Source organism: Nannospalax galili, unplaced genomic scaffold, assembly GCF_000622305.1.
Source record: "Nannospalax galili isolate Female #2095 unplaced genomic scaffold, S.galili_v1.0 scaffold60, whole genome shotgun sequence".
In the NCBI taxonomy this organism is placed as follows: Eukaryota; Metazoa; Chordata; class Mammalia; order Rodentia; family Spalacidae; genus Nannospalax; species Nannospalax galili.
Window position 1 is genome coordinate 1,726,135 of NW_008346989.1, and position 18,901 is coordinate 1,745,035.

Here is an 18,901-nt window from a genome sequence, read left to right on the forward strand (position 1 = left end):
ACTTTATGCCCAAGACATTGTAAGGGGTATAAAATTGAGTAGAGTGCTTTAAAATAAAACCTGAACTTAACCTAACAGTGCTATGTAAAGAGTGCTTAGTAAGTGTTATGCTTTGATAATACAGGTTGCTTAGGAATTAGTTTTCCCTAGATGTTTTTCCTCAAAAAGTTTTTTTTTGGGGGGGGGTTGGGCTTGACCCTAATGTTTTTTTCAAAAAATTACACTTATTTATTTATTGGGGGTCAGAGGTCAACCTGTGAGCGTTGGTTCTCTCCTACTATGTGGGCAAACCAACCCAGGGCATCAGAATTGACATCAAATGGCCTTTACCTGCTGAGCCATCTTGCTCTAGCCCCTTTCCCAAAAGTTTTTAAAATTGATCTTGACACCTGAATATTGAGTGATGTTGGAGTATTTAAACATATTGCAGCATAGTTTTTGTTTCTTTGGTGGTTTCGCGTTTGAATATAGTCACATGAAACATGGAAGAAATAGGATTTGGGGATTAAAGTTTGTCAAAATGGCACGTGTGTGTGTGTGTGTGTGTGTGTGTGGTGTAAACATGAATTTCTGCTTATATTACTGGTTACCTGTATCCTTTCCTTAAGTTTATTCTTTTACAGGTAGCATCACTCTTTGATGGTGTGTGAAGATAGCCCAGAGAATTGAGGAAGTTTCTGAGAAGAGTGTGCACAGGATGTGCCACGAAAAATCTGAGTACTGAAGAAAGTGAGCATCATGGATCAGAACAACAGCCTGCCACCTTACGCCCAGGGCTTGGCCTCCCCACAGGTAATCAGGAGGGAGTGGCAAAGGAGGGTGGACTTGTGCCCTTTAAGAGAGAGCAAAAGAAGGGGAATTTAATCATGTAGTATTGGGTTTGTATGTTTTTCAATCTCGTTTTAGTTTATGAAAAATTCTGCTTTGGATAGGTACAATACTATTTTACTTGGAGTTTGTAATCTAAATTATTTATCCATAAAACTAATCTCTTTGTTAAACCCTTAGAAGAATACTTTAGTTGGTAGTTGGATTTTTGACTTCGGATGTTAACCCTTACCACATTATTTTCTATTCTTTTCCTTTTTAATGTTAAAATCTCTAAGTCACAGATGTTCTTTTTTTAAAAAAAAAATATTTTATTATTTTAATTTTATGTGTATGAGTGTTATTGCCTGCATATATGCAAGTGTACCCATGTTGTACAGTGCCCATGGAGGCCAGAAGAGGGCGTTAGATTCCCCTGGAACTGGCGTTATAGACAGTTATTTGCCCCCCCCCCATGTGGGTGCTGGGCATTGAACCTGGGCCCTCTACAAGAGCAGCCAGTGCTCTTAACTGCATAGATGTACTTCTTAAGAATCTCTTATGAAACAGTTTTTATGTACAAAAAAGTACTCATTTTAACTGTACCTTTTCTTATTCAACACATCTCTGTGAGCTGTAGAACATTGCATTTACCCCAGAAAATAAATCCCTTTTTCCTCTTTGCAATCACTCTTATAGCCTTGCCATACAGTGCACGCGTGCATGCGTGCATGTGTGCGTGCGCGCGCACGCGCGCGCGCGCGTGTGTGTGTGTGTGTGTGTGTGTGTGTGTGTGTGTCTATGTCTATGTCTGTGTGTGCATTTTCTGTTTTCTTTGCCCAGTGTAACATTTATGTAACCGTATATAATTTCTTTTTATTGCCAAGTGTCTGTTGTCTGTCCTCTCACATTCTGAGTTGTTTTTAGATTGAAACTATTAAGAATAAAGGTTCTAGAACTACTTGTGTGTGCTATATTTTTATTTATCTTAGGTAAATACTTCCAGACTACATATAGGTGTGTATATTTAACTTTATTTTTATTTATTATTTTTGTCTTTTTAAAATATTTTTATTTTATGTGTATGAATGTGTTGCCTACATGTATGTAAATATACCCATATTGGATTCCCCTGGAACTGGCATTATGGACAGTTATTTGCCCCCCAATGCTAGCAGAGGTCAGAAGAGAGCATCAGATTCTCCTAGTTTTGTAGTTACAGATGGTTGTTTTCTGCCATGTAGGTACTGGGAATTAAACCCAGGTCCTCTGCAAGAGCAGCCAGTGCTCTTAACCGTGGAGCCATCTCTCCAGCCCCATATTTTTGTCTTTTTGAGACAAGGTCTCCCTGTAGCCCCAGCCGGCTTGGACCTTACCATGAAGACTAGACTGGCCTCGATCTCATAGAGATCCGCCTGTCTCTGCCTCCAAAGTGGTAGGATTAAAGGTGTGTACCACCATGCCTGGCTAACTTTATTTTTTTAAAAACAGAATCATGTTGGCTAAAGTGGCTCTACATTTTGCTGTTCAACAACAGTGGGGAAATTCTAGTTTTTTTCACATTCTCATCAACACTTTTACGTCTCACCAAACTAGCATTACCCAGTAATACTTTGTTGTGGCTTTGATTTTTGTTGGGATGATAATAGTCCTGGGCATCTTGTCAAATACTTTATTGGCCATTTATATATTTTATTTGTAAAATGTCCTTCGTATGTGTTGCCCTTTTTTTTTTTTGTAATTGTAGACATGAGTTTAATTACTAGATTAGCAGATGGATAGAAAAATATGGAACGCTTCACAAATTTGCATGTCATCCTTGCACAGCAGCCATGCTAATCTCTGTATCGTTCCAATTTTAGTATATGTGCTGCCAAATCGAGCACATGTTGCCCATTTTTTATTGGTTCATTTGTTGATCTTAAAGTTCTAAGATCCACTTATATATTCTGTATATTTTCAGTCCCTTCTCAGACATAATAGAGATATTTTCTCCCACTTGGTTGTTTGCCTTTTAATTTTCTTAGAGATGCCTTCCAAAGAGAAGAAAGGGGCTGGAGAGACGGCTTGGCAATTAATAGTACTGGCTGCTCTTGCAGAGGACCTGGGCTCGAATCCCAGCACTCACATGGGAGCTAACAACGTTCCAAAACTCCAGTGCCAGGGGATCTGATGCCCTCTTCTGACCTCTGTGGGCATTGTACAACATGGGTGCACCTACTGACATGGAAGCACAAAATTATACACATAAAAATAATAAAATATTTGAAAAAATAAAGAAAGAAAAATAAAACAACTTTTTCCTTTTTTTTGAGATTAGGTCTTGCTATGTAGGTAGCCCCAGTTGATCCTCTTGCCTGTTTTCACTGTGCTGGGATGATAGGAAAATAACAACATTCTGACTCATTTTTTTCTGGTTTAGTTACCAGTTTTTTATCTAGATAAATCTCTGTCTCCCCCAAAGCATAAGGAGCTTATCCTTATAGTTTTAGCTTTTTATGTATGATGTGTTTCACAGCTAATTTTTTAAAATGGTGGCAGGAGTGGGGTGCTGGGGAGGTGCTTTGAGACAAGATCTTGCCTGGGTTGGCTTGAAACTCAAAGTCTCCTGCCTCAGCCTCCTAAGTACTAGGACTAGAGGAATGTGTCACCATGCCTGGCTTGCAAGCTGATTTTACTTTAGCTCAATGTGATGATCCACACTATGTTCCCATCACTTTGGAGAGTGAAGCAAGGAAGGTGGTGAGTTGGAGACCGGCCTGGACTACATAGTGAGATGTGGTCTCAAAAAATATTCTAAAAAAGAAAGAAGTAGCCGGGCATGGTGGCGCACGCCTTTAATCCCAGCACTCAGGAGGCAGAGGCAGGTGGATCTTTGTGAGTTCAAGGCCAGCCTGGTCTACATAGTGAGTTCCCTGTCTCAAAAAAAGAAAAAAGAAGTATAGCAAACCTCTTAGAGCTTTGGTATTACTGCATGTATATGGCCATGGCATGTGTGTGATGTCAGAGGGCAATATGGTTCTCTCTCTTCACTGTGTGGGTCCCAGGAACTGAGCTCAGTTCTTTCAGCCTTGGTAGGAAGTGCCTTTACCTGATGAGCCATATCACTTGCCCGATATTTAACTATGGTTTGAATGAAAATGTCCCCCAATACACTCCAAGTATTTGGACATTTTGTGCCCACATGGTGGCGCTGTTTTGGGAGGTGTTCAAAGGTATGGCTATCCTGGGAGGGGAGTGGAGGGGGACATACAACACAGCAGGCATGGCTTAGAGAGTTCTTAAGCTTTGCCGGATCTCCAGTTGCTCTCTTGTTTCCTGTGCCTGCTGGAAGATGTAGAGCTTAGCTTCCACTGCTCCTCCTCCAGCCACCTCTGCTGCCATGCCTCCCTGCCATGACGGACTGTAATTCCCCTGGAACCGTAAGCGCAAACTCTTCCTTCTATAAATCTCTTTGGTCAGTGTTTCTGTCACAGCAACAGAAAAGTGACTAATATACCTGATGAGCCATCTTGCTCACCCAATATTAATTTTTTAAAATTTTTTTGATAATTTCATACATGAGTACTGTATTTACATCATTTTCACTTCTCTCTCTTCCCCTCCAACTTCCGTGTTCCCACCACTCCCTCTCAATATCTTTACCTTGTCTTTAATTATTATTGTTATACATATACACACAGAGATACACACCTACTGAGTCCATTTAATGGTACTAGTATGTCATATGTTTAGGACTGACTACCTTGGATAACCTATCAGGGAGCTTGTCCCTGGAAAAACTGATTCTCCCCCGTCAGCAAACATTGATTGCCTATAGCTCTTCATCTAGAGGTGTGACCTTGTGGAATTTCCCCCATCCACCTTGGCATGTCAATTAGTGTCATTATGTAGGCCTTGTTTAGACAACTATATTGTTATGATTTCATGGGTACAACTTCCCTATCATGCCTGGAAGAAACTATCAAGCAGTAGACATCTTGGTTCTCTAGCTCTTACAGCTTCCCTTCCCCCTTTCCATAATGTTCCCTGGGCCTTGGGTGTAGGGGTTGCATTGTAGATATACCAGTTGGGGCTGGGCTCCTTACAGACATTTATTCTTTGCATTTTGATGAGTTATGGATCTCTGTACTAGCCTCTGGTGAAAAAAAAAAAGTACTTCTTCTAAATACTTACGCACGTAGATAAGTGTAGCTCTCAATCCTCACTAAAGAAGTACTTTTTCTTTTTCCTTTTTTTTTTTTTTTCTTTTCTTTTTTTCCCCCTTTGGTCTTTTTGAGACAGAGTCTCCCTGTAGCCCCAGCTGGCCTGAAACACAGAGATCTACCTGCCTCTGCCTCCCAAGTGCTTGTGCCACCACGCCTGGCAAAAGTACTTCTTTAGTGAGGTGTGGGATGGAGCTGGCCTGGGTCTGCAAGATGAGTTGTGTGTGCTATGGATGGCAGAGTCAGAGAAGTGGAGCTGCCAGAACCCTTTGATCATGAGTGAATCCCAGATGTCAAACCTTGAGCTACTTTGCTGGACTTTGGTTTTGCTTAGGAGTGCCCAATTCTTCCCTTTGAAATAAGACAGTACTTGTTTTGGATTTACAGAAGCCCACAGCTAAGAGACTTTTAGAAGAAACTATGAACTTTTTAAGTGTTTGGCTTTTTAAATTCAGGACCGAGAGGGTTTTAAGGTTGTCCTGTCTCATGTTGTGATATTAATGTTACTATCGTATTTTGAGGACAAGAATTGGAAAGGGTATGGTTTAATAGTGAAGTGTTTATGTGTCAAGTTGACAAGGGGTCAGTTATGCTGGATAGCTTTAGTGTCAACTTGACACACCTGGGTAGAGAGAACCTCAACTGGGGAAATGCCTCCATTGGATTGGCCTGTGGCCATGTCTGTGGGGCATCTTCTTGATTGTTGAGTGATGTGGGAGGGCCCAGCCCACTGGGTGGTGCCACCTCTGGGCAGGTGGGCCTATGTTGCATAAGAAAGCAGGCTGAGCAAGGGGCCAAGGGAGGAAATGGCAATAGTAGGCTCTCAGCAACAGGTATTTGGCTAGTTTTAGACTACCAACCATGAATTCCCTCCTTTTAAATTGTCCTTAAGTCCAATTAGACAGTTGTTAGTTACCACCAATATATGACTTAATGATATCTTGCTGGGCTGGTCATGTTGTGGTTCATAGGCTTTACAGTAGGCCTACTGGTTGCTTTTCTTGGCAGCTTGCCTAGTACCTTCTAATACTATGAGAGCTGTTCCTCAAGGAGGAGGCTTTCTAGGTCAATTCCAGCTCAATTCCTCCAAGTCCTGTGTCTGAAATATGTGGTATCTTTAGCAATGGGAGCTTACCTTCAAGCTCTGGTAGGCAACCAAGGGCAATGGCAATAGCTTATATTGTTTTGGGATTCTCTTTGACTACTCTGACCAACGAGGTTTCTTGTGCTTGGCTCTGGAGTTGATAGTCTACAGTTCTTTTTTATTTTTTATTTATTTATTTTTTTATTTGAGACAGGGTTTCCCTGGAGCCTGGAGCTCACTGTGTAGACCAGTGAACTCACAGAGATCTGCCTGCCTCCTCTAGTTAATAGTTTCATAATTTTTATAGAAATCAATGGTAGTCGCAATAGTAGACTGTTCCACCACAGTATAGATTTTCTTGTGGGGGTAGGTTGGGGTACAGATCTCACTACATAGCCCTAGTTGGCCTGGAAAGCACTATTTAGACCAGGCCGAGCTTGAACTCAGAATAGGTCTGCCTGTCTGCCTTCTGAGTGCTTGGACTAATGGTGTACACTATCATACTTAGCTCACTGTATACATTTTTTGCTATCCCCTGTTCTTCCTGCTGCTGCATAAATAATGAAAAAATAATGTTTATAAAAGTTTGATGTCTTATAGAAAAGCCAATTGGTATTATTTTATAGCCTTTGTTGATTTATGCTTTTGGTAGAATAAATTATTAATTTTTCTACTAGTATGCTAGTAGCCTATGAGCTTGTCATCTTGGATCATCTTCTCCAGGTGACTATGTAATTGATTATTCACATTGGACAGATGTTTGATTGATGGGTATTCCTCATATACTGGGGTAGTACTTTGAACAGAGACATAGGCCACTATAGCTTTTCTCCCAACTTTCTAGATACGATTAGGAGGCTAAGCATCTTTCTCAAGTTCCTGCATGTCATAAATAGCAGTCAGATTCCAAATTCTAAGCTCTCATCGCCTATCTTCAGTATTAAAGAAAAAAAGTGATGTACCTAAGAACACCAAGTTCTTCCCTACTAATACTATTTTGTTTTGTTTTTTGAGACAGGGTCTCCCTGAAGCCCCAGCTGGCCTGCTGCTTGCTATGTAGACCAGGCTGGCCTCGATCTCACTGCCTCTGCCTCCCAAGTACTAGGATTAAAGGGATTTACCACCATGCCTGACATTCCCTACTAATACTGAATGACCCATTATACTCAGAAACCATCAGTGCTTTACAATCTTACCCGAGTTCCACCAGCCAAGAACCTAAAATCCTTAACACTGGTGTCCTGATCATTCTCCCCTTTCTTTCCACAGGGTGCCATGACTCCTGGAATTCCCATCTTTAGTCCAATGATGCCTTATGGCACAGGACTGACACCACAGCCTATTCAGAACACCAGCAGTCTGTCTATTTTGGAAGAGCAACAAAGACAGCAGCAACAGCAGCAGCAACAGCAGCAGCAGCAGCAGCAGCAGCAACAGCAGCAGCAGCAGCAGCAGCAGCAGCAGCAAGCAATAGCAACTGCAGCAGCTGTAGTACAGCAGTCAGCATCCCAGCAACCCACACAGGGTGCCTCAGGCCAAACCCCACAGCTCTTCCATTCTCAAACTCTGACCACTGCACCCTTGCCAGGAAATACCCCTCTGTACCCTTCTCCAATGACTCCTATGACTCCCATTACTCCTGCCACACCAGCTTCTGAGAGCTCTGGAATTGTACCACAGCTACAGTGAGTATATGGTGTATATGTGTGCGCATGTGTGTGTTTGTGTGTCCCCATCCCCCGTGCCTCCACGGACACCCATACATTTCTGTTTGGTGTTCTCTGTCCTCTGTACCAGAGAAGGCTTTCAGAGTTGTATTACATTATTTGCTTTCAGACATTGGAAGTAGCTCAATGGTAATTCTATTCCAAGGTCCTTGACAAGGAATTGGAGCTACAGAGTGAGTCAGTTGCTTGTGTTTATGTACAGGGGCCACTAAAATGCATACTGAGTTTCATTGATACTGTAGACATTTTCGTGTAGCAGATTGGCTGAGTCAGAAACCAGGCAGAAAACAGTTATATTATAGGATTAGCCATAGTGTTAGCACAGGTCTTAGGGGGTCCTGGTTTTTCCTTTTTTTTCTCTCTTCTTTTTTTTTTTTTTTTTTTTAATTTTGAAGGGAAGAGCTGTTGGAATTGTTGAATGAAATGAGGCTTTTTTTTTTTTTTTAAAAAAAAACAGTTGTTAGCTGCCATGTGGGTGCTGGGATTTGAGCCCAGGTCTTCTGCAAGAACAACAAGTGTTCTTAACCGCTGAGCCATCTCTCCAGCCCCTGGTTTTTCCTTTTTTCTTGAGGGTTATATTCACAACTTTGAAGATTTATGTCCCTCTTACAAGGCGAAGATGGCAGTTCTTGTCATAATGAGCTTTTCTGACCTCTAGTGGGTTCTGTATCTAAAGTAAGAAGGATGGGCAAATTTTTTTTCTTCCTGAAAAACAGCCAAAACTTCCCAGATAGCACTCAGTGACCAGTATATAGCTTTATTTTTAGATAGTGCATGTCCTGGAGTAAAGGATCCTTTGCAGGTGACACTATTCAGTTTTGTGCACAATACTCTCCACTCTTCTGTTTATTTTTTTTTATTTGTTTTCTACTTGTACTTGGTTATCTTTTTCCATATATAATTTTCATTTTTAGGCCATGCTAGATCATTTTTTTAAATTTTGGTCTTTTTGAGACATAGTCTCCCTGTATCGCCAGCTGGACTGGAACTCACTAGATAGACCAGGCTGACCTTGAATTCACAGAGATCTGCCTGCCTCTTGCCTCCCATGTGCCACCATGCCTGACTATGCCAGATCGGTTTTGAAACTTAAGTGGTGTGCAATCATGAATCTTGACTATTACCCCCAAAGTTAAATCTTGCCTGCATACATTTTTGTTGTTGTTGTTGTTGTTTGTCTTTTTTTGAGACAGGGTCTTCCTGTAGCCCCAGCTGGCGTGGAACTCACAGAAATTCACCTGGCTCTGCCCTCCAAGTGCTGGGACTAAAGATGTGCTCCACCATACCCAGTGCAGAAATCTTCCTGTCTGAATCTCCTCAGCACTGAGATTGCAAATGCAAGCCAATGCACATCACCATGCCTGGCTTTTATTTACATGAGTTCTAGGAATTCAGGTCTTCGTGGTTGCATGGCAAGCACTTACCAATTGAGCCATTTCCTCAGCCTGCTAATGATGATTCTATATATTTTGATATTAAGGCTAACAGAAAACATTTTTTCCTTACCATGAAAAGTGAATTCTCATCCCTCCAAAAGATTTCTTATTTTGAGAGGACTGCCTGTTTTCACTATAAATAGTGACTTTGAAAGTAGGATAGTGTTGGTATTTCAGAGCTCAGTAGGGAGAGATGTTATGTGAAACTTCAGGGCATGGTTTTGCAGACACCCAAGTCCTGGCTCCTTTACTTGGGGGTCATTTGCTCCCAAACGTGGTAAATTCCCTGGAAGCCTCAACTTCTTTGATCATGGGAGTAGTAGTTACCTCTTCACAGTGCATTGTGAGTGCTGATAATATCTGGTTCATGGAAGCTAAACATTTAGTAGGCCTTTTCTTTTTGTTGTTGTTTATTGTTTTTAATTAAAGTCTAGTGAAGACTCAGAACATCAATTAATACCTCATTATGTACAAGTTAAATATCTTAATCATGTTTTCTTTTCATATTTCTTACAGAAATATTGTATCCACAGTAAATCTTGGTTGTAAACTTGACCTAAAGACCATTGCACTTCGTGCCCGAAATGCTGAATATAATCCCAAGGTCAGACCCATTTTCTTGTATTTAGAAAGTACAGACTATATAGAAAAACATAAGAATTTTCTTCAAATAATTCTTTAGTGTGAAAGTTTGTATTGTGCTTAATTTTCTTTTTTTTTCTTTTTTTTTTTTTTAGAAAAGTTATTTTTATTTTGTGTGTATGAGTATTTTGTCTGCTTGTATGTAAGTGCAGTTGTGCCATGCAATGCTAGCAGAGGCCAGAAAAAAGGCATTGGATCCCTTGGAACTGGAATATAGATGGTTGTTAGCTGCCATGTGAGTGCTGAGAACTGAACCTTGGCCCTTTGCAAGAGCTAACCACTGAGCTACCTCTCCAGCCCCTCTTGTGCTTTTTTCTTGATACCAACAAAATCAATTTCATGTTTTATCTCAAATGTTCTGTACCTAGGACAAGTTCTTTCTGGGATATTTTTGTCTCATTATTATTATTATTATTATTATTATTTTTTTTTTTTTTTTTGTAGTATTAGAGTTTGAACCTAGGGCCTCAACTGTGCTAGGCAAGTGCTGTACTACCAACCAAATCCCCAGTCTTTCATTTTGTGTTTTTATTGAGTCCCTGCTATGTATGTACAAGTCCCTCTATATTCAGAAATCCATATAGTAAGCTAAGTTTACATGCATTCACATTATGACAAAGGACCATGTGAAATCAGTAAATGAAAGCATTTCTGGTGATATGTTTATGGTATCCACTTCAGTAAGAATTGGGGAGGAGTTACATAGATGCAAATAGAAGGGTAAGTAGTTAATAGTTGAATGTAAGTACAAGAAGGTTTTCTTTTAAGGTTTTTCTAATAAGATTGTAGGGGCTGGGAGTGTGGCTCTGTGGTAGATTATGGCCTGGCAATACCCAAGGATTTGGATTCCATCACCAGGACTAGAAAAAAAAAGATTGGGAGATGGGGAAAGCTTGACAGTTTCTAAGATAGCAGTCTCGTAGATGTTACAGGCTTTTATACCTGTACCAGAGGAAACATTTGCATTGAAAAATGAATAGACATTTGTAAGGCCCATATAGAGAGCTGCCTGGGTGCTTGGGTCTGGCAAGAGGCAGTTTGGTTGAGTTAATCTACAGAAGTGGTTTCTTGAAGTGGGAAACATTCATCACAGTGTCATCACATACCTGTAAACCTTTACACAATGGAAACCAGTACTGAATAGATACTGGTTCTTCTAATAAGGGAAATTAAGGTGGTTTTGTTTGGGGGAGTGGGGCTTGTGGGTATGGTGTGTGTTTGTACATATGTGTGCAAGTGTGTGTATTTGTGTGCATATGCAGAGATCAGAGGAGGGTGTTAGTTATTCTCATCTTTCTCTCTCTACCTTTTTCCTGAGCCTGGAGCTCACTTTTTTTTTGGGGGGGGGGCTAGGCTGACAGCCAGCAAACTCCGGTGATCCTCCTGTCTTCTCTCTTCAGTGCTGGGATTGCAGGCTTGTATAGGACCATGCCTGGGTTGTTAATGTGGGTACAGGGATATGAACTCAGATCTTCATGGTTGCACAACAAGCAGTCTTACCTACTGAGTCATCTCTCCAGGCCTGGTAAATAAGTTTCATATATGAAAAAGAGGGCAGAAGAAAAAATTGGGGGCAGTTTTTAAAATATAGTTTTAATTCTCATTCCTGCATAAGCTGCTAGTAACTGGTGGCCAGCAAGAGTCTAGTCAGGGGCTGGAGTGATTCTGGGTCAGCAATTAAGAGCACTGACTGCTCTTGCAGAGGACCTGGATTCAAATCTGAGAAGCCACATGTTGGCTAACAACTGTCCATAACTCCAGTTCCAGGGGATCCAGTGTCCTCTTCTGACCTCCACATGCACTGCATGACACAGGTATACTACATACCACACAGGCAATAAAAATTTTTAAAATAATAAAATATTTTTTAAAATAAAAGACTAAGGCTGTTCTGTCTGTAGTTTGATAGGTCATCGAGGAATACACAATTCTAGTTATTTATAGGTTCTCCAGAAACCTTGGGATTTAATATGACTTACATGTCTGTTGGTGTCAGTACCCCATCTTAGTTTTGCCAGATTAGCTCCATTTCCTTCACTTGTGAATCTCAGTTCTCTTTTTTGCATACTTTCAGTTGAGGTTAGCTGAGGGCTTCTGGTTTCCTATTGTGAGAGGGCTTTAAACTTCCTCATATGAGAGTGCTAAGCTTATACTTCTTCCTGTCAGAGTTCCTTATGCTTCCTCCTGTGAGAGGCTCTCAGATACCATCTTGTAACAGGGCCTCATGCTTCTGTTACTGGTGGTCAGGGTCTGGGCCAGGTATTTTCACGTTCTTTTATTCAAGGATTAGAAATAAATGCCCTCACAGATTGCAAAGTAGCAAGGAAACTTTATTCATTGCAAAGCAGTAGTACAGATCAGAGGTTAACATGCTTTCAAGAGAGACAGTGGGCTTGGTGTGTGGCATTTGCCTTTAATCCCAGTACTCAGAAGGCAGAGGTAGAGGTAGGTGGATCTCTGAGTTCAAGGCCAGTCTGGTCTACATAGCAAGTTCCAGGCTAGTTGGGGCTACAGGAAGATCCTGTCTCAAAAAACAAAACAAGTAACAGTGGGCCACATGAGTAAGAAAGTACTCAGGGGCCCCACATTATTCCCTGGAGTTTCTTTTTATAGGGCCTATAAGAAAGAAGAGTTTGGAGATGATGAGTGTAGTTTGGGTGGTTCCCTATTTTGATTGACTGGTTTGAGTTATATAACTTCTGTTGAGCATGTTTCTTCTCACGATGCAACTGATTTTAATCATATGTGTGCCCAATTCTGCATAGGTATAAGATGGTAAATAGTGGATTCTCCCTAAAAGTTCACTTAGAAGACACAGTTTGCCTTACTGTACCACATCAGACTGCCAACCCCCTACCTTTGTACCTGGACATGGCTGTAGTACAATTGAATAGGATCTATATTTGATGGTTGTTAAAAGAAGGAGAAACTTACTGCATTATTCAGAGTAAGGACTGTATATAGTTAATTCAGGTGGGGGCTCTAGGTTGCTAACAAGTGGTAGGTGCATTGTTCAGAGGAGTGTATGTACATAGTATATGCAAGTCTTGGGTTTCTGAGTGCATTATTAGAAGAACGATGTGTGCATAGCCCAAACCAAGTAGAGTCTCAGGTTGCTAAGCTACATTCTATGCTAGCTTTCTTCATGTTTCTGTTCTGTGAGAGGACTTCATGCTTTGTAATCTTGAAACTGGCAGTGTAGTAGCATTTGAGCATCAGGAGATTGAGGAAAAGAACAGTTTTAAATATAGGAAACACATGGAACTTATGTGGAACTTACTTCATGTGTGGTTTTTTAGTTGACCTGAAGGCTAACCAGGAGGTTAACTACAAAGAATCAGTTTATTTGGTCACTTTCAGCTAACCAAGTTTTCTTTTTCTTTTCTTTTTTTTTTTTTTTTTTTTAATTCCAAAGAGAGGCAATTTTTAACATTTTTCCAGAAATAACTTGAAACAGGTTACATAAAAATATACATACAATGATATGGGCTCCAGTGGGGGGACTATGGGAGAGTACCAGTGGGGTTGGGGGTATAAAGATGATTAAGATTGTTTGAGATGTTCTGTATGAAATACCCAAAAATTCAATTAAAAAATATGTTCAACGTGGTGCACGTTTAATCCTGGCACTAGGGAGGCAGAGGCAGATCGATTTCTGTGAGTTCAAGGACAGCTTGGTCTCCACAGCAAATCCAGGCCAGCTGCAGCTACAGGGACACCCTGTCTCAAAAAGACCAAAACTATACACACACACACACACACACACACACACACACAAAATGAAGTTTTTTTGGGGGAAATAGGAATAAGAAATCAAAGACCAAAGGTGATTTGTCAACATGGGGTCAACTTTGGTGGAATAATGAAGGTTTCCATTAGCTCTGTTCTTTTTGTTTTTGTTTTAGAAAATCCTAATGAGTTTATTGGACTTGCTAACAGAGCATATGATGGGGTTTAGTTACAGAAGAGTGGGCGCCCCCTCATTTACAGCTGTGCTGGAAAGTCCATACTTTAGCAGGTGGTACTTAGATGGTACTTTAGCAGGTGCATTACATCCATCTAACAAAACAATTTCAGTGGCTTCCCCAGTGGGGGCTGTATCCTCCCCTGTGACAGGGTGTTGGCCTGGTGTACAGTACCAGATGTGTGTTCCACATCTAGGAGTGGGCATTATATCCAAACAAAAATTTGCTGGTCATACATACAGTAGATGCACTGCTATTGCACCAGCAGGAACATCCTGTTTGGCATCTTGGTAGTGCAGCATGTGGGGTCTGTCTTTGAGCAGAATTCTCCCCCAGCCATCTGCATATCACCTTCTGGCACTATGAAAGCCACCCATCCATCCAGTGGCAGGAAGTTTCCAGCTTAGTCCAAGCTTGATTTCTCCCTCTCCCATGATCACATCATGCAGTGTCTTCAGCAATGGGGTTTACCATCCACTTCTGGTATATGGCAATGGCCTTTATTGTTTGGAGGACCTCTAGGGTCCTCTGGCCAACAGCTCATAAGGGGGCAACCCTCCTCTGGCACCACAATTTTCATTTAACATCCCTATGACTTCTGGTAGGGCTTTCTTTATCCCTGTTGGGTTCCTTCTGTGCTTAAGGCTTTTTTTTTTTTTTTATGAGAATTTGCCCCCTTTTCCCCAGTTTATCAGGAATTTTTTTCCACTTTACCCCCTTTTTACATATTTCTCCTTTAGTAACACCTTACTCCAACTATTCTCTCTTGGGTTCCTTCTTTCCCTTTACCTCCCTGGTTCCCTTCCATATTCGGGTTCCTGCAGTTACATCAGGATATGCGCTCACTTATAAGGATTTGGTGCTAGGATCCACAAATGAGGGAGAACATGCCTCTTTTTTTTTTTTTTTTTCTGAGTTTGTGTTACCTCACTTAGTGTAAGTTTCTATATCCATCCATTTACCTGAAAATTTCGTTATTTCATCTTTCTTTACTGTTAAACGTAGAACTCCATTTTGTAAATGTATCACATTTTTGTTAGCCACTTGTCAGTTGAGGAACACTTAGGTTGCTTCCATATCTCTTAGCTTTTGTGAAAAGAGCAGCAACAAACATGATTGTACAAATGTCTCTGCAATAGGATGAGTTCTTTGGGTATATGCCAAGGAGTGGTATAACTGGGTCATATGGTAGGTTCATTTTAGTTTTTTAAGAGTTCTCCACACTGTTTGCCATAGGGGTTGCACAAGTTTTCAATCCCACCAGCAGTGAATGAGCGTTCCCCTTTCTCCACATCCTCGCCGACATTTGGTATCATTTGTTCTCTTGAACTTAGCCAGTCTGACTGCAGTAAGGTGAAATCTTAGGGTGCTTTTAATTAGCATTTCCCTAATTACTAATCTTGAATACTTTTTTTTTTTTAGTCTTTTTGAGTCAGGGTCTCCCTGTAGCCTTGAACTCACAGAGATCTGCCTGCCTCTGCCTCCCGAGTGCTGGAATTAAAGGCGAGCACCACCACGCTCGGCTGTTGAATACTTTTTAAGATGTTTCTTAGCCGTTTTTATTTCTTCCTTTGAGAACTCTCTGTTTAGATTTTTAGCCCATCTTTTAATTGGGTCATTTGTTTTCTTGGTTCTTTGTTTTTTGAGTTTTTTATATATTTTGGATGTTAAACCTCTGCCAGATGGGTCACTGGTGAAGACTTTTTTCCCACTCTGTAGGTTTTCTCTTCACTTTCTTGTTTCTTTTGCTGTACAGAGCTTTTTGGTTTGCTGTGGGTTTTCTCTTCACCTTCTTGTTTCTTTTGCTGTACAGAAGCTTTTTAGTTTAATAAGGAACCACTTGTTGATTGTTGACCTTAATTCCTGAGCAATTGGTGTCCAATTTAGAAAGTTCTTTCCTATACTTATATCTTACAGGTTACTGCCACTGTTTTCTTCTAACAGTTTCAGAGTTTTGAGTTTCACATTGAGGTCTTTAATTCATTTGGAGTTTACTTTTGTTCAAGGTGAAAGATAAGGATCTAGTTCCATTCTTCTACAGGTGGAGATCCAATTTTGCCAGCATATTTGTTGAAGATGCTACCTTCCCTCCATGTGTTTGACACCTTTGTCAACTATCAGGTTGCTGAAATTGCATATACTTAGGTTTGGGTCTTCAATGGTGTTCCACTGACTTCTGTGTCTTATTTTTGTGCCAGTACCATACTGTTTTTATGACTGTAGCTTTGTAGTATAGATTAGATCTGGTATAGAATCCCCTCAGCACTGCTGTTTGTGCTCAGGGTTGTTTTGGCTATCCGGGGGTCTTTTGTGCTTCTGTATGAATTTAAGGATTTTTTTTCTAATTCTGTGAAGTATGTCATGGGGATTTTGATTGGGATTGCACTGACTCTATATATTGCTTTTGGTAGGGTGGTCATTTTCACAATATTAATTCTTCCAATCCATGAGCATGGGTGGTCCTTCCATCTTTTGGTGTCTTCCTCAAGCTCTTTCTTTAAAGATTGAGAAAAAAAAATTTTTTTAGTTTTATTTATTATTTTTATTTTATGTGTATGAGTGTATTGCCTGCATGTATGTGAGTGCACCTGTGTCTTGCAGTGCTGCAGAGGTCAGAAGAGGGCTTTGGAGTCCCCTGGAACTGGAGTTAAGGACGGTTCGTAGCTGCCATGTGGGTGCTGGGAATCAAACCCAGGTCCTCTGCAAGAGCAGTCAGTGCTCTTAACCACTGAGCCAGCTCTCCAGCCCCAAAGATTTAAAATTTTTATTGTAGAGATCTTTGATGCCTTTAGTCAGCTTTATTTCAAGATTTTTTTTTCTTTCCGGATATTGTGAATGGGAGCATTTTCCTGTACTTTCTCCAATTGCTTGTTATTGGTATCTAGAAAGGCTACTGATTTTTGTAGATTAATTTTGTAGCCTGCCACTTTACTAAAAGTATCAATCAGTTCTAGGAGTTTTCTGGTGGAATTTTTGGGATCTCTTAGGTATAGTATCATATCGTCTGCCAAAAGGGATAATTTGACCTCTTTTTTCCAGTTAGTACTCCTTTAATTTCCTTCTCTTATTACTCTAGCAAGAATTTCAAGCAGTATATTGAAAAGGAATGGAGAGAGTGGGCATCTTTGTCTGGTTCCTGATTTTAATGGGATGTATCTTAACATAATTAAATCTATATACAACAAGCCCACAGCCAACAGCATTCTAAATGGAAAAAAAATTGGTCCTTTGCAAGAGCAGCCAGTGCCCTCTGCCGCTGAGCAATCATCTCTCCAGCCCAATCAGCCTTTTTTTTTTTTTTTTTTTTTTTTTTTTTTTTTTTTTTTTTTTTTTAAAAAAAAAGTTTTGTGAGTTCTTGATATATTCTGGATATTAATCTTCTGTCAGATATATAGCTGGCATTTTTTTTCCCATTCTGCAGGCTGTGTGGAAACTTTAATTTCATAAGATCCCATTTGTTGATTATTGGTTTTATTTTTCAACTTACTGGAGTCCTATTCAGAAAGTCCTTACTTATGCCTGTATCTTTTTTATTTTGTTTTGTTTTGTTTTTTGTTTTTTATCTTTTTGAGACAAGGCTTCCCTGTAGCCCCAGCTGTCCTGGAACTCACTATGTAGACCAGGCTGACCTTGAACTCACAGAGATCTGCCTGCCTCTGCCTCCCAAGTACTGGGATTAAAGGCATGCTCCACCATGCCCGGCTGTTTGTTTTTGAGACAGGGTCTTCCTGTAGTCCCAGCTAGGCTGGAACTTGACCACAGTCTCAAAGAGATCTGCCTTCCTCTGTCTCCCCAGTGCTGGATAAAAGGCATGCACCACCACACCTGGCTGTTAGCATTTTTGTTTTTTTGTGTGCTTGTTTGTGTTGGAAGGGGTGCGGGGGGAGGCGGGGTGCACATGTGCCATGGCATGAGGTAGAGGTCAGAGAATAGCTTAGAATCCATTTTCTTCCACCACGTGTATCCCAGGGATCAGACTCAGGTCATCACGTTTGGCATCAGACTCTTTGACCTGAGCCATCTCACTGCTGCCCCCCTGGTACCATCCTTTTTATTTACATTGTTTTTATTTGCTTCTCTTGTTTTATTGCTAAGAGTTTCAGCGCTGTATTGAATAAGAATGGAAAAAGTGGGCAACTTTCTCTTGTTCCTGATTTTAGTGGAAATGTCTTGTGTTTTCCCCATTTAGTATAATACTGACTGTTGATCTGCCTTATATAGCTTTTACTATGTTGAGGGCAGCCACGGATATGTAGTAAGAACTGTTTCAAAAAAGCAAAAATACGAAAATTGAGCTGTGTAGCTCAGTGATAGAGTGCTTGCTTACCATGTAATAGACTAATTTTTGTGAGGGGGAACAAAAAAGAAATGTGTTATGATGTTTTCATACATGTATATCATGGACTCCACTCTTTCCCTCTCCCCATTACCCACTGTTCTCTTTTCCTCCCAATCCCTTCCTACTGTTACCCTTCTTCCCCCTAACTTGTGATACTTCTCTGAGTCCGGCTTATTTTTATTTACTTAAAGATTTTATGTATTTTAGTCATATGTTTATGTGTATGAGTATGTGTATGTGAGTGCAGGTGACTGTAGAGAAGTGCCAGATCTCACTGGAGCTGGAGTTACTGTTAACCACTGAGCTGTCTCTCCAGCCCCCAAATTTGGCTTATTTTGCTTACTATGATAATCTCCAGTTTCACCTGTTTTCTTGCAGATGACATAATTTTATTATGATTGAATAAACCCAAGTGCATATGTATACAGCACTTTTTCTTTTCTTTGGTCTTTTTGAGACATGGTCTCCCTGTAGCCCCAGCTGTCCTGGAGCTCACTATGTAGACCAGGCTGGCCTCGAACTCACAAAGATCCACTTGCCTCTGCCTCCCAAGTGCTGGGATTAAAGACATGCGCCACCACATCCGGCCCCAATTTTCTTTTCTTTTTTTTTTTTTTTTAAATTAAAAGAAGCATTTCATTACAACAGCATTAACGCATTCAATAACATTCTTCTGAGCTAGGGTACATCTCTTTC

The 18,901-nt window shown here is 40.6% G+C and overlaps 1 protein-coding gene and 1 non-coding gene across 4 annotated transcripts in view; one reads left to right on the forward strand and one right to left on the reverse strand.

Moving 5' to 3' along the window:
- Tbp (TATA-box binding protein) overlaps nt 1-18,901 on the forward strand; it is a 34,784-nt gene that overhangs the window by 3,228 nt on the left and 12,655 nt on the right. For all 3 annotated transcript variants that reach the window (XM_008843404.3, XM_029568485.1, XM_029568486.1), the window contains 3 exons: nt 624-792; nt 7,366-7,781; nt 9,776-9,863. In XM_008843404.3, the coding sequence (XP_008841626.1) occupies nt 739-792; nt 7,366-7,781; nt 9,776-9,863 (558 nt within the window). In that variant the 5' untranslated portion in view covers nt 624-738. The remainder of the gene's footprint in view (nt 1-623; nt 793-7,365; nt 7,782-9,775; nt 9,864-18,901) is intronic.
- On the reverse strand, nt 2,590-2,693 carry LOC115072090. Its single transcript, XR_003851151.1, has one exon. It is a non-coding gene; the product is annotated as a U6 spliceosomal RNA (small nuclear RNA).